This window comes from Xenopus tropicalis, chromosome 6 (genome assembly GCF_000004195.4).
Source record: "Xenopus tropicalis strain Nigerian chromosome 6, UCB_Xtro_10.0, whole genome shotgun sequence".
Lineage (NCBI taxonomy): Eukaryota > Metazoa > Chordata > Amphibia > Anura > Pipidae > Xenopus > Xenopus tropicalis.
In genome coordinates this window covers 16,095,450-16,121,118 of record NC_030682.2, presented here as the reverse complement: position 1 = coordinate 16,121,118, position 25,669 = coordinate 16,095,450, and the positions used below count along the sequence as shown (strand labels likewise).

General features: G+C 40.5%; 1 protein-coding gene across 3 annotated transcripts in view; it reads right to left on the bottom strand.

The window, feature by feature from the left end:
• Positions 1-25,669, bottom strand: part of dpp6 (dipeptidyl-peptidase 6) — an 834,825-nt gene that overhangs the window by 26,809 nt on the left and 782,347 nt on the right. For all 3 annotated transcript variants that reach the window (XM_031903179.1, NM_001102992.1, XM_012964203.3), the window contains 7 exon segments: positions 24,419-24,516; positions 21,338-21,461; positions 15,290-15,328; positions 14,791-14,898; positions 12,721-12,812; positions 7,213-7,260; positions 2,174-2,292 (listed from right to left, as the gene is read on the bottom strand). In XM_031903179.1, coding sequence (XP_031759039.1) covers positions 2,174-2,292; positions 7,213-7,260; positions 12,721-12,812; positions 14,791-14,898; positions 15,290-15,328; positions 21,338-21,461; positions 24,419-24,516 — 628 coding nt within the window.

The window sequence follows — 25,669 nt, the reverse complement described above, 5'->3', positions numbered from 1 at the left end:
CTATTGGGTTTATTTAATGGTTAAATGATTCCCTTTTCTCTGTAATAATAAAACAGTACCTGTACTTGATCCCAACTAAGATATAATTACCCCTTATTGGGGGCAGAACAGCCCTATTGGGTTTATTTAATGGTTAAATGATTCCCTTTTCTCTGTAATAATAAAACAGTACCTGTACTTGATCCCAACTAAGATATAATTACCCCTTATTGGGGGCAGAACAGCCCTATTGGGTTTATTTAATGGTTAAATGATTCCCTTTTCTCTGTAATAATAAAACAGTACCTGTACTTGATCCCAACTAAGATATAATTACCCCTTACTGGATGCAAAACAATCCTATTGGGTTTAATTAATGTTCTATTGATTTTTTAGTAGACTTAAGGTATTGAGATCCAAATTACGGAAAGACCCCTTATCCGGAATACCCTTGGTCCCAAGCATTCTGGATAATAGGTCCTATACCTGTACAAATAAATGCACATATTTAAAAAAAATTATAAAAAAAACTTATATATATATCTCTCTCTCTCTATATATATAGATAGATATAGATATCTATCTATATATATAATTTTTTTCCCCATAAAGGTATGGGACCTGTTATCCAGAATGTTCCGCCATTTTTCGCGAAATGGGTGTCACAATTTGCAGTGGGAAAATTCGCCACGCGTCAAAAAAAATTGTTGCCTGCGTCAAAACTTTTTTTTTTGTCGCGACATTTTCGCCATTTCACTAATTTTTCGCCGTTTCACGAAATGCCAAAGATTCGCTCATCACTATAAGGGATCTCTCTGTAATTTGGTGGAGTCTATGGGGGGTGGACTTCCCGTAATTCTAAATTTTCTGGATAATGGGTTTCCAGATAACAGATTCCATACCCGTATAACACACATAAAACATATATTTTACATAATTATATATTATATTTATTTATAAAATATATATATATATATATATATATATACACACACACATATATAATAATATTATAGTATAATAATACATATAAACACAAATATATATATAAGAATAGCAAAAAAATTCTATATATAAGAATATATATTATATTCAAACATATATAATACATATGTATCACGGATAAAAATATATTATATAAAAATAAACATATACATAGGGGCTGATTTACTAAGACACGATTTAGAATCCGAATTTGAAAAATTCCAATTGGAAACGAACATTTTGCCACTTTTTCGTATTTTTGCGTTTTTTTCGGCGTCTTTACGTTTTTTGCATAAAAACGCGAGTTTTTCGGCGTCTTTACGATTTTTGCGTAAAAACGCGAGTTTTTCGTAGCCATTACGAAAGTTGCGCAAAGTCGCAATTTTTTCGTAGCGTTAACACTTGCGCGCAAAGTCGCGCCTTTTTCGTAGCGTTAAAACTTAAAAGGCGCGACGTTTCGCGCAAGTTTTAACGCTACGAAAAAATCGCGACTTTGTGCAACTTTCGTAAAGACGCCGAAAAACTCGCGTTTTTACGCAAAAAACGTAAAGACGCCGAAAAAAATCGCAAAATTACCGATCATTACGAGAAAGACGCAATCGGACGCATTCGGCCCGTTCGTGGGTTAGTAAATGTGCCCCATAGTGTATATTAAAAAATATATACAAACCTACACATATATTAAAAAAATAATATATATATATATATATATATTATATTTAAAAAGTAAATACAAATATGCATACATATTACAAGAATATATATTGAAAAATTAAAAAATACATATATAGCAAATTAAAAAAGAACTTCAACTATGCAATGAAGTGTCCTTATACTTGTCCCTTGCTGATGGCAGAGAGTGAGGAATGAAAGGCTATATGCCATTGGTGCTCTCTCTCCATGCAAACTTTCCTACTAAGAACACCTGAAATATCCTCAGTTACATAAGGAGCCAATTAGAAGTGTGTGTGATGTGTACAGTGATTCCATGCCCTCTCGTAATTGGCTGCAATATGGATAGCAGACACCCTGCAGCCAATTAATCATGTAGCAGATGGACCTGAGCTAATGAATTTGGGAACGAGCAATTATCTGCTGCCCTGGATACTTCCCACTGTTGGAAAAATGCCCAAAACCGACTGTGTCATATTATAGGGTTAAAAATCCCCGAAACAGGGAAAAATATTATGCATTTTTTCCGCTCCTGTACCTTCACATCTGAGTATGAAGTAGTCCAGGCCGTGGCTGAACGAGGCGCTGACGTAGGTACAATACTCAATCAAATCGCAGGAAATGCACCGGCGGTTGAAACTCCCATTTGTATTGGCGCTAAGAAAAAAAAAAGGCAAAGCAAATACGTGAGGTGCAGGGAAACAATGGCGCTGATAATTGCAAGGTTATTGTTTGTTTAATCAAGTTACCAGACGTTACAATTATATTGTCTTCTGAGCCATTAAAAAAATGAAGTGCCAGATTAATCCGCCATTCTTAAACCAGCTGGGAAAAGCGCTTTATTGTTAAAGGGACATTAAACGGGAAATACAAACGACATTGGATAAAAGAGTCACTAATGCTATTTATGTGCAAAGGTTTCAGCCGCTTATCGGCACCAAATACCTCAGTGAAAAGACTATTGTCCTGGATAAGACAAATCCCTATGCACTTGAGAATTCCTACAATTAAGGGCAATTAATACAAATGTTCTACTACCAATTACTCAGGGCTGCCTTTCCCTTTGCATTACTGAGCATAGTAAGTATGGCTGATGTGGAGCTATACTATATACTGTATAGTTATATATTTTTCCCTGGCAGTACCCTAGTACTTTAGACACCTATGGGGGTCCCTATCCTAGAAGGGAAGTATAGTGTGCTATCATATATATGTAAAATCCTTGTGGGTTCTGCAGCCATTTTGGAAAGATAATGGAACCTAGATGGTGCAGGTATAGCTAGTGTAAGTTAGGCTGGTAATATGTTACACTAGGGGGGAGAATTACTAATCCACGAATCCGAAAGGGAAAAAATCGGATTGGAAACGAAAATATTGCAACTTTTCCGTCGCCGTCGCAATTTTTTCGTATTCTGCGCGACTATTTTGTCGTTGTCGCGACTTTTTTGTATTGAACGATCGTGAATGGCGGAAAAACCTTTCCGACTCTGCATGATTTTGGAAGCCTTCCATAGGAATAAATGGCACTCTGCAGCTCCAACCCGGCCCAAGGAAAGTCTCCCATAGGGCTCAATGGCACTCTGCAGCTCCAACCCGGCCCAAGGAAAGTCTCCCATAGGGCTCAATGGCACTCTGCAGCTCCAACCCGGCCCAAGGAAAGCCTCCCATAGGGCTCAATGGCACTCTGCAGCTCCAACCCGGCCCAAGGAAAGTCTCCCATAGGGCTCAATGGCACTCTGCAGCTCCAACCTGGCCCAAGGAAAGTCTCCCATAGGGCTCAATGGCACTCTGCAGCTCCAACCCGGCCCAAGGAAAGTCTCCCATAGGGCTCAATGGCACTCTGCAGCTCCAACCCGGCCCAAGGAAAGCCTCCCATAGGGCTCAATGGCACTCTGCAGCTCCAACCCGACCCAAGGAAAGCCTCCCATAGGGCTCAATGGCACTCTGCAGCTCCAACCCGGCCCAAGGAAAGCCTCCCATAGGGCTCAATGGCACTCTGCAGCTCCAACCCGGCCCAAGGAAAGTCTCCCATAGGGCTCAATGGCACTCTGCAGCTCCAACCCGGCCCAAGGAAAGTCTCCCATAGGGCTCAATGGCACTCTGCAGCTCCAACCCGGCCCAAGGAAAATCTCCCATAGGGCTCATGGCACTCTGCAGCTCCAACCCGGCCCAAGGAAAGTCTCCCATAGGGCTCAATGGCACTCTGCAGCTCCAACCCGGCCCAAGGAAAGTCTCCCATAGGGCTCAATGGCACTCTGCAGCTCCAACCCGGCCCAAGGAAAATCACGATACAGAAGCTTGAATGAATCCGAAACTTTCGTACTCGTTGCGACGGCGACGAAAAAGTCGGCGAAAATATACGACAAATTCGCGACGGCGGCAAAAAAGTCGCAAAAATACAGTTCATTACAAAAAAACGCATTCGGGCGCTTTCGGTCCGTTTGTAGATTAGTAAATCTCCCCCTAGGTGTGACAGATAGTTAATGTTAGGTAGTGAGCAGCTTTTAGCTCCGACAAGGATTGTCAGTGGGATTAAGATACCCAGTTTACAATAGCCTAGAAATAGGGAACAAGTGTACAGACTCAGGGCTAGATAGAATTCACCTGGGTTCCACCCATTACTCTTGTCTTGCTGAATATTGTACCATGTGACCCTGCGGGGAGAGAGTCTTATGGAGTATCGTAAGTATATACCTGATCTGTGCTATGAGCAAATCCGGCATTATTGTGTGATACATACTCCTATGTGAATTTACCTGAATAAACAGTTCATGGTTACGTTCAAGAACCACTGAGGCCTTCCTTTGTGAGAGTTATAGTTACAATACACCTTGGCCTCCACCATATGCAAGGGTTCATGTCTGAGAAAAATAGTCTCATTCCGGGAAAGATTTTGGTGTAGTTAACAGTTGTGTGAGTACAAATTTACCAACAAGCTTACACTCAACTTCTGAAGTTCTAGGGAGTAGCTCTGCAGTGGAATATCCACTGCAGCAACTGGCTAGGGTGCCACTGGGAGTAAAAAGCCCCTCATGCCCCAGGACAGAGCACTTTTACACAAAGATCCTGTTATTTGATACGCAGAGCCACATATTGGGCTTGAGCTTTACCTATCCATAACACAGTATGGGTAATTTGCTATGATCGGGGCTACGTCTACATGCCTCCCCTGCCCACTCCCACAGGAATAAAGTGGTGCCGATAGTTGGCAGCACTGTATTCATGGCTGGAAACACAGGTCCTTGCACTCCAGAGACCCGTGGGCAGAGATAATGACGGCAGGACTTGTACCTGTTTTTTACACTTTTCTTTCTTCCCTGTGATCAATAAATGAACCCGTAGAGTCTGCTCTTCCCATCAGGAAAGTTCCTAGAGGCAAAAGCCATTTGTATTCACTCATCACTTGCCTACCTGTCCTGCAAAAAACGTAAGCAGCTCCTGATATCTTACTGTGCTGCTACTGCAAGAGACAGCCATGCATTATTCCGACAGATCAGACAGTTACCGAGGCTTCAGAAGACGGTTCACTATAACTCCATAAAAAAAACCTCCAAATATCTTGAATTTTGCAAATGCTCAAGAAAGAGGAATGAATTTTACAAATTTCTCCTCCGACAAATGTCAATTTGTAGCTCGACTATTGTTTTGGTTGAAGACAAATACTGGGAGGTCCCTATGGATCCAATGTAGAGTTGCTTATTCTGCCTGAGGCCATTTTAATGTTTTATCAGTCTGTGAATGGCAGAACCTGAGCCGCTGCTTAGAATATCCTCCCAGCAATGCCCATTGTGCCTCACTCCCCACAAGCACAGCCGTCTGCATAGGAAGCCTTTACTCATCGTAATGCAGTCGGAGTACAGAATGGTTTAATGGATGCAGTTTAACTATCATTATATCACCCTGGGCTCCATACATTAATCTTCCGTTCAGTGGAACAGACGTATAATTGCCCTAAAGGTGTTTGTTTTTCACTAGGAACACAAATACGCCTTGGCCTTGCTTGGCTTTTATGGGAAGAGTGCGCACAGCATGTTACAGAATGCGAGAGCGCCTTTACAGAGCTCCGAGTCAGCGACTAACACGAGGCTCATTAAGGGAATCTGAGCTTGCTTACTCCATTATTTCCTTTCCACTTCATAATAGCCAAGAATAGACTTTCAGTGGGACCATTTAATCTTTTTGAAACCATTAGGATGGGTCAATCCTGGATATTATAGTGTCTGAGGCTCAAGTTCAAATAGTTTATGCTTAGCTTCTAGTACATCTATTTCTTTCCCAGCCAGTGTCGACCTTGGGTACCAGGGTCCACCAGTAAACTTTAGACCACAGGCCCATCGCAGACTGTCTTTGCTTCTTTGTTCACTTACTTTTTAAAATCTATTAATGACTTTTTTTCATACCATCATCTCCCCTCTTTCATAGAAAAATGAGTGATGGCTATGGTATAGGCATACAAGGCAAATGGTTGCATGACACCTGGGCCCACTGGGAGTTTTCCTGGTATTCTGGTGGGCCAGTCAACACTGTTCCTAGCAGATTCTTTGAGACAGTGATCCTCAACCTGTGGCCCTCCTGCTGACCTACTTCTTTCTGCCAAGCCAAGCCAAGGAAATATAATATAAAACATATTACTAACCCCTCTTAAGTTAGGTTGTTGTTTGAAACCACTCTATAGCCTGCTACACTGATACATGAGACACAAGGGCACCCATTCCAATTAGGAGAAAAGGAGGTTCCGTCTGAATATTGAGAAAGGGTTTGTTACTGTGAGAGCTGGGAAGTTGTGAGAATTCTCTCCCTCAACCAGTCGTACTGGCTGATACATTAGAAGTTTCAAGAAGGGGTTGGATGGCATTTTTGCAAGTGAGAGAATACAGGGTTATTGGAGACAGCTCTTAGTACAAGTTGATCCAGGGATTGGTCCGATTGCCATTTTGGAGTCAGGAAGGATTTTTTTTACCCCTCTGAAGCTTCAGAGAGGCTTCAGGAGGGTTTTTTTTGCCTTCCTTTGGAGCAACTAGCAGTTGGGTTATATAAAGGCATTACAGTTGAACTTACTGGATGTGTGTCTTTTTTTCAACCTAACTTACTATATTACTAGGTTTCTATGTTACTGATGATAGGGCCTCACAGAAATAAAGTTCATCAAAGTGTCTTTGTTGATGATCTTGGGTGTATCTTGCTAATAAGGGGACAATTGGTCATAATGGAGACATATCTCAAATGAATAATTCAGTAAGAAAGCTAAGCTTTCCCTGGTCTTGTAACTTTGTAACTTATAATGGTCTAGCAAGTTAAAATAATGAAGGTAAATATCTGATTGGTTCATGGACTAAGTCAACCTTTCCTTATTTCTCTACATAACCTGTAGAAAAGTGATTCCCTGAGCTTAATTATTGCCCTTGTGGCTTCTTCTCTCCCAGAAGAAATGACAGAGAAGTAAATTAATAATAGAAAACCTCCCGGATTCTATTATACATTTCCTTCTCTGTCATTTCTTAGCTAAGGTTGATGCTTAAAGCCAAATGCTCTTCAAGAATAAAAGTAGAGTCAATGGGATCATATCTGGACACCTACCTGTACAAATGCCGCCTTCTCGGGGAGTCCTCTGTGCTGAGAAAATAGCTGGAAAAAACAACATATAGTCACATATTAGAACTGGGTAACAACTCCTGTAATATAGGTACAGGTATAGAATCCCTTATCTGGAAACCTGTTATCCAGAAACTCCGAATTGCGGGATGCCCATCTCCCATAGACTCCATTTTAATCAAATAAGTCAGAATTTTAAAACTGATTTCCTTTTTCTCTGTAATAATAAAACAGTACCTGTACTTGATCCCAACTAAGATATAATTACCCCTTATTGGGGGCAGAACAGCCCTATTGGGTTTATTTAATGGTTAAATGATTCCCTTTTCTCTGTAATAATAAAACAGTACCTGTACTTGATCCCAACTAAGATATAATTACCCCTTATTGGGGGCAGAACAGTCCTATTGGGTTTATTTAATGGTTAAATGATTCCCTTTTCTCTGTAATAATAAAACAGTACCTGTACTTGATCCCAACTAAGATATAATTACCCCTTATTGGGGGCAGAACAGCCCTATTGGGTTTATTTAATGGTTAAATGATTCCCTTTTCTCTGTAATAATAAAACAGTACCTGTACTTGATCCCAACTAAGATATAATTACCCCTTATTGGGGGCAGAACAGCCCTATTGGGTTTATTTAATGGTTAAATGATTCCCTTTTCTCTGTAATAATAAAACAGTACCTGTACTTGATCCCAACTAAGATATAATTACCCCTTATTGGGGCAGAACAGCCCTATTGGGTTTATTTAATGGTTAAATGATTCCCTTTTCTCTGTAATAATAAAACAGTACCTGTACTTGATCCCAACTAAGATATAATTACCCCTCATTGGGGGCAGAACAGCCCTATTGGGTTTATTTAATGGTTAAATGATTCCCTTTTCTCGGTAATAATAAAACAGTACCTGTACTTGATCCCAACTAAGATATAATTACTCCTTATTGGGGGCAGAACAGCCCTATTGGGTTTATTTCATGGTTAAATGATTCCCTTTTCTCTGTAATAATAAAACAGTACCTGTACTTGATCCCAACTAAGATATAATTACCCCTTATTGGGGGCAGAACAATCCTATTGGGTTTAATTAATGTTTTATTGATTCTTTAGTAGACTTAAGGTATGGAGATCCAAATTACGGAAAGACCCCTTATCCGGAATACCCTTAGTCCCGAGGATTCTGGATAACGGGTCCTATACCTGTACCAACTATCACTAAATATACACATCCAAGGATATGGAAACCCTTGAAACAAGTCAACCTGAAGTTGAACAGAATGCTCATCTGAGCACTTTTGCAGTTTACATGAACTCTTCCCTGCTCACTAACTTTATATACTAAGTAGAATTTTCAGCTGTCTGAAGCTGGTCTGCCAAAGTGACCAGCAGGTGGGGCTGTTGTATCAAATTCATTATATAAGCAATTGAAAAAATGGATAATATCTTGAAAACTAGAGAAAAAAAATCTTAGAAGAGAGTTCTGATCAGTTTTACATTAATTACACTATGTTTAATGTAATTTACATTAAAGTTAGAAGTATGAGGTGTCAGTTATAGGCTTTTTTATGGCAACTGAGATTTAATACTTATTTTTGATGCATAAAAGGCACCACTTTTATATAACGACATGTTTCGAGGTGGACTTGCCTTGCATTTTGCTACGTATTCGGCATATAAATATCCCAGTCCATCCTTATGGAAGAACTGCACCAAATTCTTCCTTTTCGTATAAGGCTGTAATGCCATTAGGGACCGTAGGTCCAATTTCCCTTCCCATCTTAGATTCTAGCCCAGACCTTGCCCAATCTCCCTGTTCTCTAACTGGGAATTCCTGTACCTTGAAGTCGTTATCATGTTAATTAGGTCATCTTATCTGCATTTATTAATATAATAAACCATACGGCCCCCTCTGCTGAATTATAATTAATTCTTTAGCGTCCAATGAAACTGTGTCTTTAAAGTCGAAATGCTAAATCACAAAATCATAGCAAAATCATTATTATTCCTTAGATCTGAATAGAAGAATTTGTTTTGGTTGTTGTTAAAAATATCATGTTTCCATGTATTGTTCCTTTAATGTTATCTCTGTGCCTAATACAGAAACAATTACTGACATTGGAAATGGAAAAGAACCAACATATTCTTCAAGCTTTTCTATAGACATCAGAGCATTTTTAATATGGATGAGACAAATGGTCTTTCTTTTTCCATGCTGGCTCATAATAAGTTTGATGCTTCAAATGTCTGAAAGAAATCTATGTGGGTTTAAAAGAGATTTGTTGCTCAGATCTCAAATTAACTGGAATTTCAAAGGAAACAATAAATCGTCATTGTTATATGCACTATATGGCCAGGAGTATCTGGACACACCATCTAAAATGGCGCCCTCAGTTGGAACACTCCCTGCTCACTAAGTTCCAAACTGTCTCCAAAAACAATGTGTCCACAAGAACTATTTATAGAGATGGAGACGGAGGAAAAATGGTCTTGGTTGTTTTTCCATGGTTTGGCTAGGACTCCCTGCTCCAAGGAAAGCAAAAAGTCTATAGTGAAAATGACATTTTTGACAATTCTATGCTCCGTACTTTCCAGATCTTTCCTGTTTCAGCACAAAGCAAGGTCCATACAAAATGAGTTGGCTAAAATGGGAGTGAATTTGAACACTGATTGTGAGCCAGGCCTGATCCCCAACATCACTGCCCAACCGCCCTAATGGCTGAATGGAAGTAAAACATTCAGACTGATTCGGCAGCTTATCTGCCCATGTATGGGCTCCCCTACAGGCCTACCCAACCAATATCTGGCCTAAAATTGGCCAAATCTCGATCAGCAGGTTTGATTTTCCGATCAGATCGGGGACCGCATTGGCTCGTTGATATGGTCATCAGTCCGACGGCCCATTTACCTGCCTAGGGCCAAATGATCGAATATGCCCAATATGGGTGGGCATATCACTAAACGATCCTCACCAATGAGCAGATTGGCTCATTTATGGCCACCTTAACCTCCTGTTCCCCTACTGATCTAGCTGGCTACTTTGGGACTCAAATAAAATGTAACAGTAGTCGACTGTCCTCAGCCTGCCTTCAGCCTGCCTCCTCCCAATCCCACAATTCCCTGCACACGTGATGTCAATAAGGAAAGGAACATCCCAGTGCAATGCATTGTGGGTTATGTAGTTCCTGCATGCTGTCTGTAAGCCGTGGAGAGGTTGTTACAATTTGTAACATCAATGTTTTAGTCCCTCCTCCCCTGCCAGGATTTCAAATGAAAGAAGAAGAACTGTTTTGCAGCTGGATTTCAGCATATACAAATGGTATTTATTCCTATTTTTGAAGGAACAGATTACAGGGATAGATATATTAGGGGTTTCTGTGTTGTGTGGGGCTCTTTAACACATTTTGCTTTGGATGCCGGAGTTCCAAATCAACCTTTTCTGTATTTTGCAACTGGAAATAATTTAGGAGTTTGCTTTTATTATAATTAACACATTCTGGGATGATTATTCCCATGGCAGTAACTGCTAGAATGCTTTGGTTCTTCATGCTAGGATGACTCTGTAACAAAATTTCTTCAAAAATTACGTCAATGCGGAAAAAAATAAAAACTTGACTGAGAAATCTTTGTACAAAAACATAAAAATGTGGATTATTTTATGTAAGAGAAACCTGAGTCTGTACAGCAGATTCCTAACCAGCAGCCCTAAATAATTCAGGGCAGAAACTCGCAGACAGGCCCAGTCTAGTCCATTTTATTATGGAAATCCAATTCATAAAGAGCCCCTTCCACGTCAGCGTAGAACGTTAGCTCTTAATGAGGCGACTTCAAATGAAATTGAAAATAGACTTCAAACGCCCCACATAATTCCCCTAATTGGCACGACACGGAACACTTTGCACTTTTCTTTATGTATTTTTTATTTGCGTCTGGCAAACGGAAACTCCGGGGGATGCTGATTTGCATATACAAATAGGGGTGGGGCTTTGGTCACCGTTTGCGCTCTCCCTATGTTACATGTTCCGCTGCAAGGGGTTTTACTAATAAGTGTAATTATACTGCCAGAGGCTGTAAGGAAATGTAAACTCTCGTTAAAGAGTTTATTTCATTCTGTTTATTTCCTCTCAAATAGACTGACATATCCGTGCCCACCACGCATTCGGTGCTCGGTGTTGACCGCCATTTTGTTTGCTGTTCCAAGAGAACTTCATTACATGTTTTTGACCAGGTAATGATCTTTTCTGTAAGGTAATTCTTCTTTCCAATAATATCGTGTTTGTGGTGTGATATTCGGATATTAAAATACACAGTTCCTAGGCCAACCTTTCTGCTGGTGAGTAGTGAAACTAGACACCCATGGCCCTGGGGCATATGTGGAACCAGGCACCTTGGCCTCTGCCTCCGCTCCCACTACCCACTGTACCCTACAGATAGGGTTGATACCTTTCTCGTGGCCCCTTACTAGCTGGTGAGGCGGGGTGAAAATGAAAAGTGGGTGGGGCTCTGACATGGAGAGGGCGGGAAACAGCCAGGAAACGTGGAATGAGCTGCAGGGCGGAAGAGGTAATGGGCAGGATGAAGAATGAGTGGGGAGGCAGGATGGAGGCAGAGTGGGGGCGGAATTGGGGCGGGCTGGAAGCAGAGCTTTAAGAATTACAATTTTACTGGCAAGTATTTTAGTATTTAGTAATCTAGTATTTTACCTGCTAGGCCAGTGCAGATATCATCACCAGCTTGCCACTCTCACTGCCACTGCTGGGGGGGGGGGGGGCGGCAGACCCATAGCCCTCCTGGTAGTTATGCCAGTGCTGCTGGACACTATCTCTGATATTGCTCTTGTTGCCATTGTTATTGATCCTGATATTGACCCTTTTCTTTCTGCCTTCTTTATCGCTGCCAGCCCTGAACCTTGCTTAGATTCTAGACCAGGGATCCCCAACCTTTTATAGTCCTGAGCCACATTCAAATGGAAAATGTGTTGGGGAGCAACACAAGCATGGAAAAAGTTCCTAGGGGTGCAAATAAGAGCTATAATTGGCTATTTGATAACCCCTATGTGGACTGGCAGCCTATAGAAGGCTCTGTTTGGCTTTACACTGGGTTTTATGCAACCAAAACTTGCCCCCAAGTCAGGAATTCAAAAATAACTGCCTGGTTTGGGGGCACTGAGAGCAACACCCAAGGGGTTGGAGAGCAACATGTTGCCCCTGAGCCACTGGTTGGGGATCACTGCTCTAGACTTTGTACTGTGTTGACCCCCATTGTGCTTAACCATGGACTTTTTGCTGCTTTGCCAGTAAGCCTTCTAGCCCATCTAGTAGCTCAATACTCACATTATCCAGGGTTGCTGACCCATTGAGCAGAAAGTCTGCCTAGCAGTATAAAACTATCTTCAACTTGTAAAAGTGCTCAGAAGTGCTCTTAGAATAATCCATTTCTTGGGTTAGGAGGAAAATTCCACATACAGTACCCAATGGTATTATACTCACACTTTTTGATTCTTTTCATCGTAAGCCAAAATCTTCGTAACATCCCAGTCTCCCGACGTGATCGACTGCAAATTATCATTGCTGTTGTTTGCCTGGAAAATAACCCAAAAAGAAAACTCAGTGTAAGTGACATAAGGGCCTCTGGTCCATACAACACTATGTAGCAAGGTCTGTAGGTCTGTAAATGTGCCTTTGGGCAGTGATGGGCAAATTTTTCCGCGTGGATGAACCCTAGGAAAATGGCCAATTTCCCTGAGAACCTATGGATGCAAAAACTTGATGGATTTTCACCCTCAGACGCCTTCAGTTGGCCTTTAGTCTGCTATAACTGTATTACAGCATCCATAAATATCATTACTATAGAATTTCTGAATTCAAAAAATACAGTTACCCTGCATGGTATTACTGTGTTCTATCACGTGTCCATAAACTTAGAATTAACTAACGAATATACTAAAATGAGCAACATTAATATGCCTTTATGTTATCCTGGTTCATTTAGACAGAAGTCCATTTGCTGCAATATCAGCCGGACACAGACCGAGCTCCTCTCCCATCCGTTAGAGCTGATTGAACAATAAAGATAAGGACGCTTATTCATATTCAGCAAATGGATTCCCCGCGGGACACGGAGTTCTTGCAGATGAATTGCTGATATGTATCTCTATTTTTAATTCATTAAGGAACTCATTTTGGAATATGTACCGGTTTATTTGCTGGGGGTGAGGTGTAAAGTTCTTTAAAATCTTGTAACTTTGACTTTTTCTGCAAGATGCAGTTGACACATAACAATGGCAAAGTTACCCTTTGTTGGAGACCTTATATTATTTGGTAATGCTTCTAAAATCACCCGTGCAGTTAGTATACCCTTGAAAATCTCCCTAGCCATAGAAAACTCCATAAGTCTACCTATTACATACAGCAATAGTGTGGGGGGGGGGGGGGGGGGGAGGAGGAGACGATACACTGAGACTGACTTTATATCTTTACCAAGAAAGTGTCACTGTGCCTTTAAATAATGTGGTCTGTGTTAAACCCCCCCCCCCTGCCCCCATCTCACCCCAGTCCCCATTACTGTAGTTTGTCCCTCAGTGACTAAAGGTGGCCATATGCGGGAAGATTTCAGCTGCTGATTCGGGTCCTTAAGACCAACTTGGAAGCATATCTGCCCATGTATGGGGCCATCCAACAGGCCTCCCTGACCGATATATGGCCAAAAACTGGACAGGATTGATTTTTTTTTTGGCAAGACAACTCTCCAACCAATGTGGAAAAGACAACTTAAAGAGCTTTATTCAGGGCTTTCTAACTCTAGGTTTTAGGGGCCTTCAGCCAGCCATTAGGCCCAGCTTCAGTAGAAAAGTTGGGCCAGGGAATATGAAAGAATCACTAATTTCTTCAAGCAATCAAAGAAATAGCCCTCGAAATGTCACTTTCCATGGTTTGGCTGCTCTCGATCTTATGTCCCAATGGGCTGAGCAGCAGCATCTCCCATTACTGTGTTACCATACCCAGGCAATTTAGACTGGAGTAGCCACTGGCAATATTGCCTTTTTGTAAACTCAATCAGTCGCTCCCTGGGGGCCTCTCCTTTGTGCTTGATTGACAAGTGTGAAAAATTTGCAAATGGGTCTAAATATTATTGTCTTTGGTGTATTGTATATAAGTCAAAGTTCTGCTCATAAATATAAATCTTTATTAGGGCTCCCCCCCGTGATGCCAAGGATAGCATACAGAATCCATCTGCTAACCTTCAGAGCCCTCAACTCTCCTGCTCCTCCCAACTACATTTCTTCACTTGTGTCTCCATATGCTCTTGTTTTCTCCTCCCTTCCCCTCACCATCTTCACACATCACCTACACCCTCTGCCATCTCTTATCTTAAACCTTTCAATCCCTGAATTCCTCCATAAGGAACTTACCCCCAACCTCTTCAAATCTAAACACAGATATGAATTAGAGCACTAGAACTGTAGCTAAGCTCCACGTCAGGGCCAATTTCCCAACCCTTTTGCATAGCAGCCCCTCTATCTGTGCTGGTATGTTGAAGTTTTCAAGCTGGTTTGTTACCTGAGAAGAAGACATCGCTATGTGATGGAACTTCCCACGCCCTCCCTGTGGAATCGCCCGCACAAAGAAGAACTTTCTTCCATCCCTTGAGAAGACTGGCTCTTCGTTCTGGAGGATCATGGACAGAACATTATTGACATTCAAAGAAAGCAAATATTTTGAAGGTTCCATTCATGTGCTTAGTCAACCAAGGTGACAAATAAGAGTAGAATGAAAATGTACAATGTAAAATTACTGTTTAGAACATTCATGAAATAGCAAGATGAGTGTAACAGTTCTGCTTTAGAACCCTAGAACAAATTTCATTCCCTTTACACAATATTTACCCCTCTTCTCTATTAAACTAAATACATTTACTATGCTTCTCTGCTTCCCATCGGCTTCTCTCTGCATAGACATAAAAGCTTTGGCAAAAATGAACAACACAAAAAGAATTCTTATTACTTTTGTATAGCACAACTGCTCGTGCCTTGACTGTACAGAAATCATCTTATCTTACCTGCCGGTGCAGCCAGGCTTCACTTTCATCCTCATGTTTCTGGAAAGACAATTTAATAAAGTTGTTTAATCTTATGCAAATGGAAGGCAGAGAGTCCAATCAGGGTGGCTATCAAAATTTATATGCCCCCAGGCAAGTGTCTGTCACTGGTACTGGGCCCCTGACTAACAGGTATGGAACATGTAATCCAGAATGCTTGGGACCTGGGATTTTCTGTATAAGGGTTCTTCCCATAATTTGGGTCTCCATACTTTGTCTACTAAAAAATCATTTAAACATTACTAAAGCCCAATTGGTTTGTTTTGCCTCCAATAAGGGGTAATTATATCTTAGTTGGGATCAAGTACAGGTACTGTTTTATTATTACAGAGAAAAGGGAATCATTTAACCATTAAATAAACCCAATAGGGCTGTTCTGCCCCCAATAAGGGGTAATTATATCTTAGTTGGGATCAAGTACAGGTACTGTTTTATTATTACAGAGAAAAGGGAATCATTTAACCATTAAATAAACCCAATAGGGCTGTTCTGCCCCCAATAAGGGGTAATTATATCTTAGTTGGGATCAAGTACAGGTACTGTTTTATTATTACAGAGAAAAGGGAATCATTTAACCATTAAATAAACCCAATAGGGCTGTTCTGCCCCCAATAAGGGGTAATTATATCTTAGTTGGGATCAAGTACAGGTACTGTTTTATTATTACAGAGAAAAGGGAATCATTTAACCATTAAATAAACCCAATAGGACTGTTCTGCCCCCAATAAGGGGTAATTATATCTTAGTTGGGATCAAGTACAGGTACTGTTTTATTATTACAGAGAAAAGGGAATCATTTAACCATTAAATAAACCCAATAGGGCTGTTCTGCCCCCAATAAGGGGTAATTATATCTTAGTTGGGATCAAGTACAGTTACTGTTTTATAATTACAGAGAAAAGGGAATCATTTAACCATTAAATGTCATAACAGGATTCTGGGAAGAAATTCCTTAAGGCTCCTAGAAAAGTCCATTTACATGGGTTTATCCTATAGGCTAAAGCTCACCCACTGGGTTTAAAGCAGAAGCCAGGACAATAGCTGATCAGATTCCCAACTACAGACCAGTTTCGCCCTTTTTGGGGCTCATCAGTGTAGCGCAGGGTTTTCTGATCAGCTTAGGTAGAGCCAGGAGTGGGGATACACGAACAAGCTAAAGGGATTGAGGAGAACACCTCATACGTATGCAAATGTCATAACAGGATTCTGGGAAGAAATTCCTTAAGGCTCCTAGAAAAGTCCATTAAATAAACCCAATAGGACTGTTCTGCCCCCAATAAGGGGTAATTATATCTTAGTTGGGATCAAGTACAGGTACTGTTTTATTATTACAGAGAAAAGGGAATCATTTAACCATTAAATAAACCCAATAGGGCTGTTCTGCCCCCAATAAGGGGTAATTATATCTTAGTTGGGATCAAGTACAGGTACTGTTTTAATATTACAGAGAAAAAGGAAATTATTTTTAACAATTTGAATTATACGATTAAAATAGAGTCTATGAGAGATGGCCATTCTGTAATACTGAGCTTTCTGGATAACGGGTTTCTGGATAACAGATCCAAAAGTTACAACATTCTCAAAAAGAAACAGATACAGTAGTGTATGTTCTGCAGTACTTTATAGCACACTGTATATGGTATAGAGCTTAAAGAACACATATACTGAATATTGATAATATGGGACGTAAACTGAAAAATAACATTTTGCCCAATGAATGAAAACTCAGTTCTAAGTTCTATCCCTAATATACACTGATTACACTTTTTCATTGGTTAAAAGTCATTTCTATATATAATTGCTAATGCTCACAGTGCCTGTCCCTTTCTGTTCTCTGTCCTGCTCTTTCTGAAAATAATGTAACTAAATCTAATATAAACCTTGTGTTATTCAGTGTATTCCCATTCCAAGCAAAAGTGTGCAGTATCATATATATATATATAGCCAAGTGCTGGAGCGCCCTCTCCTGTTTAGACTGACAGAATAGGCTTTAATGGGAATAGAAGATTAAAATAAGGGGCCTTTAACTGCCAACAGGACAGACTGCAAAATGCAAAAAAAATAAGGGGACAATTCACCATGTTTTTTGCACTTTATTCCCTGTCAGCAGAAACAAAAACAAAACACATAGAGAAATTGGAATAATGCCAATGGCAATTGTTAACATGAAAATAAGACCCCATGTTTTTTGAGATGGTGAAATTCTAGCGCTGGCAAAAACCTGAATTTCACAGCGAAACTGAACCGGGTGAAAACGTTTGCTCTTCCCTAGCAGCCATGTCACTACAATTACTAAATGGGTGTAGGGGAATCCCATCTGGTCCTGGTCTTCTATCGCTGCCAGAGAGACAGGGGCTGGAAGGGATGCAGCCAAACATGGTGGCTTACAGCGGTGTAACGTGGTCGCTCCGGTCCCCCCTGCAGAGGAATACTCTAATGGAGCCTAGCTTGACCAGTCCCTCCCCCAGCGCCCCCTCCTGGCCCTATTGCACAGCCCCTCCAGGCCACAACCGTGCCACTATAGTTAAAGGTAGTAGAAGGGCTGGGGGGACTATGGTACAGCAGACCCCACTGCCTGGGCCCCCCTATTGCCTAGCCCCCTCATGACCACAAGGTCTGCTGTATACATAGTTGTGCAGTGGGGGTCTACCCCCACTGCACAACTCTACCCAGTGCCGGACTGGCCCCCAGGATACCAGGAGAACTCCCAGTGGGCCCAGGTGTCAGTGGGCCCTCCTGCTCCTGCCCATTTGGCTTGTTTCATGGTCATTCCCTATTTCTGAATGGGAACAAAGAGGAGAAATAGATGGAAGAATAGATGCTAGCATGTAAATAAAATAGACTAGGACAATAAAGTGGCTGGGTGAGGAAAAATAGTTTGGAGAGTGGGACTAGGGTCTTAGGTTTTCTGGTGGCCCCTGGGGTCCCAGTCCGACACTGACTCTACCCAATGAGTTCAGGCAGGGGGGAGGGCAACTGTTGGGGAGACATGAGGGGGCACTAGGCTGTATTAAAGGGACCTGTCACGAGACATAAAAGGCTGTATAATAAAAGTGCTTTTAAAATTAAACATGAAACCCAAATTCCTTTTTTTTACCACCACATCCATACGCATTATGAAGGCATTTAAAAATCCCAGCTGTCAATCAAATATTGCCTTCCTAAAGGCGGGGCCAACAAATACTGTCACTTTCCATTATGCACTCACTTTCCCCCTCCCTCCACAACATCTAATTGTGCAGCCAGTGCATGGGCATCAGGCCCCCCCATTCTGGCACATAAACAAGATTTTGGCATTAAACAAAGCTTGCCTTACTAGCAGTGTCCACAAAATGGCGCCTGCCTGCTGGCTGTGATTGTGTAATTCCAAAACTGAATGAAACAAGATTTATATTATTTATATAGTGTAAGTGAATTTATTTTGCTTGACAAACACAATAAAAAAGAATTTGGAATTATTTCATAGGGTGACAGGTCCCCTTTAAGGGCTTTCTTCTCTTTTAATATTCTCTTTTCTGGGGGCAAAAGTCACATAGTGCTTGGGATCCCAAACGTAAACGAGCCTTATAATCTATGGACCATAGTGACACGGCTTGAGCCCATTCCCATATATTCTGTAATACAAGCACATGTACCCCTATACCCCTATGTACCCCCATTTATATACAGAGCGCCATAATTATTATTATATACAAATATACAGATTTCCAGGCTTTCCGACCCTTACTGTACATTATAGATTGCTGGGAGATGAATTCCATGACAGATGGCAGACCATGCGCTTGAGATCCTTGCTCTAGAACACTATAGCAGTTCCACATTAATGAGATATTCTTAAATTCAGCTCATTCACATGCAGATGGTGCAAGGACTTGCTGATGGTGCACTCTCCCCGGCAGGCCGGCTAGCACTGTGTATGGAGAGATTTCCCAGACTCTCACTAGCACTGATACTGTATCCTTTAGCGAGCAGTAAAAAACATGCTTTGTCATGAAAAGAGATGGAAATGAGTTTGCAGGTTGCTCTGATATTGTTTTATTGATGTACAAATAAGTTCAGTAGTAAAAGCAGCAATATGGATTTATACAGAGCACGTCGGGATTGTACTTCCCCCTATGGCAACTTACCATTTTAGTATGATCTGCCTTGTACAGGTATTGGACCCCTTATCCGGAAACCCATTATCTAGAAAGTTCCGAATTACGGAAAGGCCATCTACCATAGACTCTATTGTATGATTTCATTTTTTTCTCTAATAATAAAACAGTACTTGTTCTTGATCCCAACTAAGATATAATTACCCCTTATTGGGGGCAGAACAGCCCTATTGGGTTTATTTTATGGTTAAATGATTCCCTTTTCTCTGTAATAATAAAACAGTACCTGTACTTGATCCCAACTAAGATATAATTACCCCTTATTGGGGGCAGAACAGCCCTATTGGGTTTATTTAATGGTTAAATGATTCCCTTTTCTCTGTAATAATAAAACAGTACCTGTACTTGATCCCAACTAAGATATAATTACCCCTTATTGGGGGCAGAACAGCCCTATTGGGTTTATTTAATGGTTAAATGATTCCCTTTCTCTGTAATAATAAAACAGTACCTGTACTTGATCCCAACTAAGATATAATTACCCCTTATTGGGGGCAAAACAGCCCTATTGGGTTTATTTAATGGTTAAATGATTCCCTTTTCTCTGTAATAATAAAACAGTACCTGTACTTGATCCCAACTAAGATATAATTACCCCTTATTGGGGGCAAAACAGCCCTATTGGGTTTATTTAATGGTTAAATGATTCCCTTTTCTCTGTAATAATAAAACAGTACCTGTACTTGATCCCAACTAAGATATAATTACCCCTTATTGGGGGCAAAACAGCCCTATTGGGTTTATTTAATGGTTAAATGGTTCCCTTTTCTCTGTAATAATAAAACAGTACTTGTACTTGATCCCAACTAAGATATAATTACCCCTTATTGGGGCAGAACAGCCCTATTGGGTTTATTTAATGGTTAAATGATTCCCTTTTCTCTGTAATAATAAAACAGTATCTGTACTTGATCCCAACTAAGATATAATTAATCCTTATTGGCGCCTAAACAATCCTATTGGGTTTAATTACTGTTTAAATAATTTTATTAGCAGACTTAGGGTAGGAGATCCAAATTACGGAAAGACCTCTTATCCGGAAAACCCCAGGTCCCAAGCATTCTGGATAACAGGTGACATACCTGTACTGATATTGCACTATTTTTTGTTTCATTAGCTTTTTATTATACTAAGGGGAGTAACTACTGAGGAAGCAGACCCTGTGGTTGCAGAGTCCCAGGAGTGTAGGGGGCCCAGTAAGGTCCTAATTAATGAGCAATTTCAATATATCTTAGTAGAATTGGGCAATATACCAATATTTTGGGGCCCTAAATTAAATTTGCTGTAGGATCCGGTAACATCTAGTTACCCCACTGCTAAAGAGCACCCACATTGTTATTAACCCTAATGGTAGGTGGGACAGCTTTGATAATTGTGGTTCTTTATGAATTGGGAACATCCTGGGGAAAGCAAATCTCCATGTTTTCTCAGTCTAATATCCCTTAGCAACTAATTAGCCAGTAGACATTGTGATTTACTTGATTGGCTGCTATGGGTTACTAGATCAGCAGCAAACTGATACATTTGGTTCTTTCCCATACTGTGTATCTTTCATGGACATACACCATGTTTGGGCTTATCTGCCTAGCCTCTGTTGATAGAGGGGTGGGTATACCCAAAAATAAAGTATGGCCATAGCTAGGATCCAACCTCCTGGTGTTGGAATGGGGGTTGCTAGACAGACACCCTTTGTTAAGTAAAATGCGTGGCCCCAATTGTTTACATTTTCCCCATAGTTTTCCTGGATAAAGACGACCTGCTCTTTCCACTTTGGTAAAACATAAGGCTGCTAACAAATAGCGAGCTGTGTGGACCGGCATTAAGGAAGCATTTTGGCCAAGAAACGTCTTACCTTTGTGCAAATCCCCGTTGTGGCATCACAAAGGGTTAGGATAGAAATATTCTGCTCCCTGTTTAACCAGTTGACCGCCACTTTGGTACTTGTTGCCCATTTCACCATGGTGATGTAGTATTCCCTATTAAAGAGAAACATGGTTTGGAGTTAGCACTGGTTACAAAGAGTCCTGAGCCCGTGCTTAAGTCCATGTTAACACCCAAGTAGTAGAGGGCTAACCTAAAGCCAAGTGTGGCTGCTATAAGTAAGTTACACTCCAACCGAAACGTTGTCCACTAGGTGAAAAGGTCTGTCGAATGGGTGAAAAAATGTAAGTATACTGCGTGACCATTGGGTTACTTGGGGTATTTGGGTTTAGGTTTACTCCCCCAAACCTTCTCTTAGTGGGAAAAAAGTACAGTTGATCAAAACAAACTTACAGACTACATAAGTGAGTCAAATATTTAGTGCATCAAGAAAGTTCAATTGGCTCTGTGGTAGGGACTGGTTTTGGTTGAGATAATCAGTCTTACCCATTGTCCTCTTGAAATCACAAGTGGTTTTTCAAGGTCCTTAGGAAAGCAGAAGAGCAGATATGGACAACCCACTGACCAGCAGTGGCAGTCAGTTTGATATTATCTGCCCATAATGACTGCCATTAGAGCCTCCAATGGCTCAAACAATTGGAGCTAAACAGATATGAGAGGGACCTCAGGTCTGTGATTTCTAGGAAATAGAGATGGTCTGGCAAAAGGCAACCCAACCAACTCTGTGTGTGCGTGCCCACCTACATTTTCTCTTATATTCTAACCCAAGTCTCATATAATATCACCTGTGTAGCTATTACAATGTAAAGGTCCCCTTGAGACTCCTTAGTATGAAGATCAGAGAGAGATTTATTGACTTGTAAAATATTTACATTGTAATCAATATCCCCCTAAGAATGACTTATCGACTTGCTAAATGTTTGTATTGCATATGTCATCACCTTGGCGGATGATTGGGGTGGGGGTTGGTTGAAGAGAATACAGAGAGGGAAACGTTTTATAGCAAATTATTCATTTTACTGTATTCATAAATAAACTGCATGAACTAAATCCAGTTCTCCAACATCTATAAAGAGTGCAGCCAGGAATGGGACCATAGACCCTACCAAGACCATCTTGTGAGTGTGAAGAGCTGCATTACAAAATGGAACAAGGGCTGCACATTCGACATATCCAAACTAATGCCATTGTCTCTGCTCACTGATCTTTTCCATTCTTATCTAGTAAAAAGGTAAATCTATTAATCTTTCTCTTTCCTTGAGTCTGAGCTGGTAGCCTTGGGTCACACAGCCAACTTTCGCTACCTGTGTAATCCTCATAACAGTCCTTTCATCCAGCGGGAATTCAGCAACGCAAGTGTTCCTACACAAGGGGAATGTTGTAGGCTGTCAAAGGTTGGACCAACTGTCTAACCACTGGGAAGGCTCTCATGAACTTGAATTAAGCCCTCTGTGACTGCCATAGCTGTTTACTACACAGCTATAACCTGCTGATGGAGTTTGGTAGTAAAGAGGGTCCCTGCATGGGGTTCTTGCCAGACACTCATGGGCAGGTCCCTCTTAAGAGGGAATGGGGGTAAATGAAGCAAACTTGATTGACTTTCTATTGCTTGACAGCCCTAAATTTCAACAGCTAACGTTGCATCAACCTCAGCTTGTATCATTTATTTTCTGACTCCCAAGGCTGTCTAAAATCACCAGTGAGAGACTTACTTTATGTAGCATGGGGAAGCCTAGTTCTATTTTGAGATCAGCTAACAAGTTCTGCAGACTCAACATGGTACAAAATAATAAGGTCAGTGTTCCATATTTATAAGTAGGCTGCATCCTTGGTTTATTTAAGCTTAAATACATATTAATAATGTATGATTGCACAGCATTTTGCAAGGCCAGATCATTTATTAGTTAAATATTTCAATAAAGAGGTCCTAGGTCCTATGATATTATTCGGCATGGCTGTGGCAAATATCAGGAATCTGCTTACTCACTGCCAGCCGCTTTAGGGTCCACTTAGGGTCGAAAACAGGACCACTAGGCTTTTATAATAGAAGGGGTTATTTACGGCATGGAAGGCAGGGTGCAAAGTGCAAACATAGGTGAAATAAATCCTGTTTCTACACTTCCAGCCTAGATGAATTGCTGCAGGCTTTTAAGCTCCAAAATGGAGCTCAGAGACCTACGACTGCCCAGTACAGCTGTAGGGGGAAAGGGCGGCATGTAGGATACCCCCATCATGATCCCTACTCAACCCATGGGGACACAGGCCATGAAAAGCCCTGTACTTATTACCTTGACAGGCAGTAAGGCCATTAATGGGCTGTGCCGACTAACTGGTGCAAGTATAGCCAAACCCAAGACAGAAGATGAACATTAAACGGTACCCACAGGTGCTTCATACATCAAGCTAATTCCATACTTGGTGTCTCTGAGTAAATGGAAGGTATGAACTTCTCATAGATGTGGTTTGTCATTGGCCAGAGGTTTCCTCTTGGTTTCACAATCAATCGTTACTTGGGTTTTCGACTAAAAACGAGAACTTCTTGGCCAGTAGATTGATCACCAATCAGGCGAGGATCAGCTAGCTTTAGATATGCAATGAATGTGTACGGCCATCTTAACTAGATCACCTTACGGGTGGCATTCTATACCCAGCGAATGTCAATGTAGCTGAATATCCTATTTGAGGTTTAATGTTCTTAAACGACATGTTTACAGTACAAGAGAGGATAGTTCTCTCCGGGCTTTTATTTACTGATTCCTAACTGAGAAATACAGATAGAAACTTCTTTATCCTGTGCCATTTGGCTGCCAAGAAAATAAAGATGTTTGATTTTAGTGCCGCTGATATCCAAACCTGCCCCTATCTGCAACTCGGGGATCTCAGCTTCCGCAGAACCTGCCTAATAACGTTTGGCAACCCAACACATATTTGACAGGGACACATTATTATTTCATCGAAGGCGTTTCATGTTCCGCGCTTTGATCTAAGTTGGAAAATAAATGAAAGCAACGTATTCCTTATGAAGTGCATAGGCTGCTTCAGTCTGCTGTACCTCATTCTTTGATCATCGGGCGGTGTCATTTCCACGTGGTGAAGAGGTCCGTTCAAGTTAACGACGTGCAAGGTGACTACTGGGTTTTCAGAACCGGCCTGTAAATAAAAAAAAATTGCCTGTTATTGTTTCGCTTAACCTTTGGGAACCAGCAAGGGTCACGATGCTAATGTAGATATGTATAAATAAAGCTTAGTAAAGGCATCGGGACGCATTGGAACACTAACCAGCAGGGGGGGCTATTTTTATCAGGATTAGATAAAATGTATCCAAGGTCACCAGCATCACAGAGGCCCCTTTGGTAAAAAAAATATGTTAAATAATGAAAAAATAATGTATCAGACCAGATTGGAATTGGTGAGAAGAGTTATCTACCAGTCCAAAGCAATGTGGCCTCAACAGAGTTGAGATGTTTTCCCATCTATCTATCTATCTATCTATCGGTCTATCTATCTATCGATCTATCTATCTATCTATCATCTATCTATCATCTATCTATCATCTATCGGTCTATCTATCTATCTATCTATCTATTATCTATTATCTATTATCTATCTATCATCTATCTATCTATCTATCTATCTATTATCTATCTATCTATCTATCTATCTATTATCTATCTATCTATTATCTATCTATCTATCTATCATCTATCTATAATCTATCTATCTATCTATTATCTATTATCTATCTATCTATCTCTCTGTCATCTATCTATCTATCTATCTATTATCTATCTATCATCTATCTATCTATCTATCTATCTATCATCTATCTTTCTATCTATCATCTGTCTATCTATCTATCTATCTATCTATTCATCTGTCTATCTATCTATCTATCTATCTATCTATCATCTATCTATCCATTATCTATCTATCTATCATCTATCTATCTATCTATCTATCTATCTATCTATCTATCTATCTATCTATCATCTATCTATCCATTATCTATCTATCTATCTATCTATCTATCTATCTATCTATCTATCTATCATCTATCTATCCATTATCTATCTATCTATCTATCTATCTATCTATCCATTCATTATCTATCTATCTATCATCTATCTATCTATCTATCCATTCATTATCTATCTATCTATCTATCTATCTATCTATCCATTATCTATCTATCTATCCATTCATTCATTATCTATCTATCTATCTATCTATCTATCTATCTATCTATCTATCTATCTATCATCTATCTATTATCTATCTATCTATCTATCTATCTATCTATCCA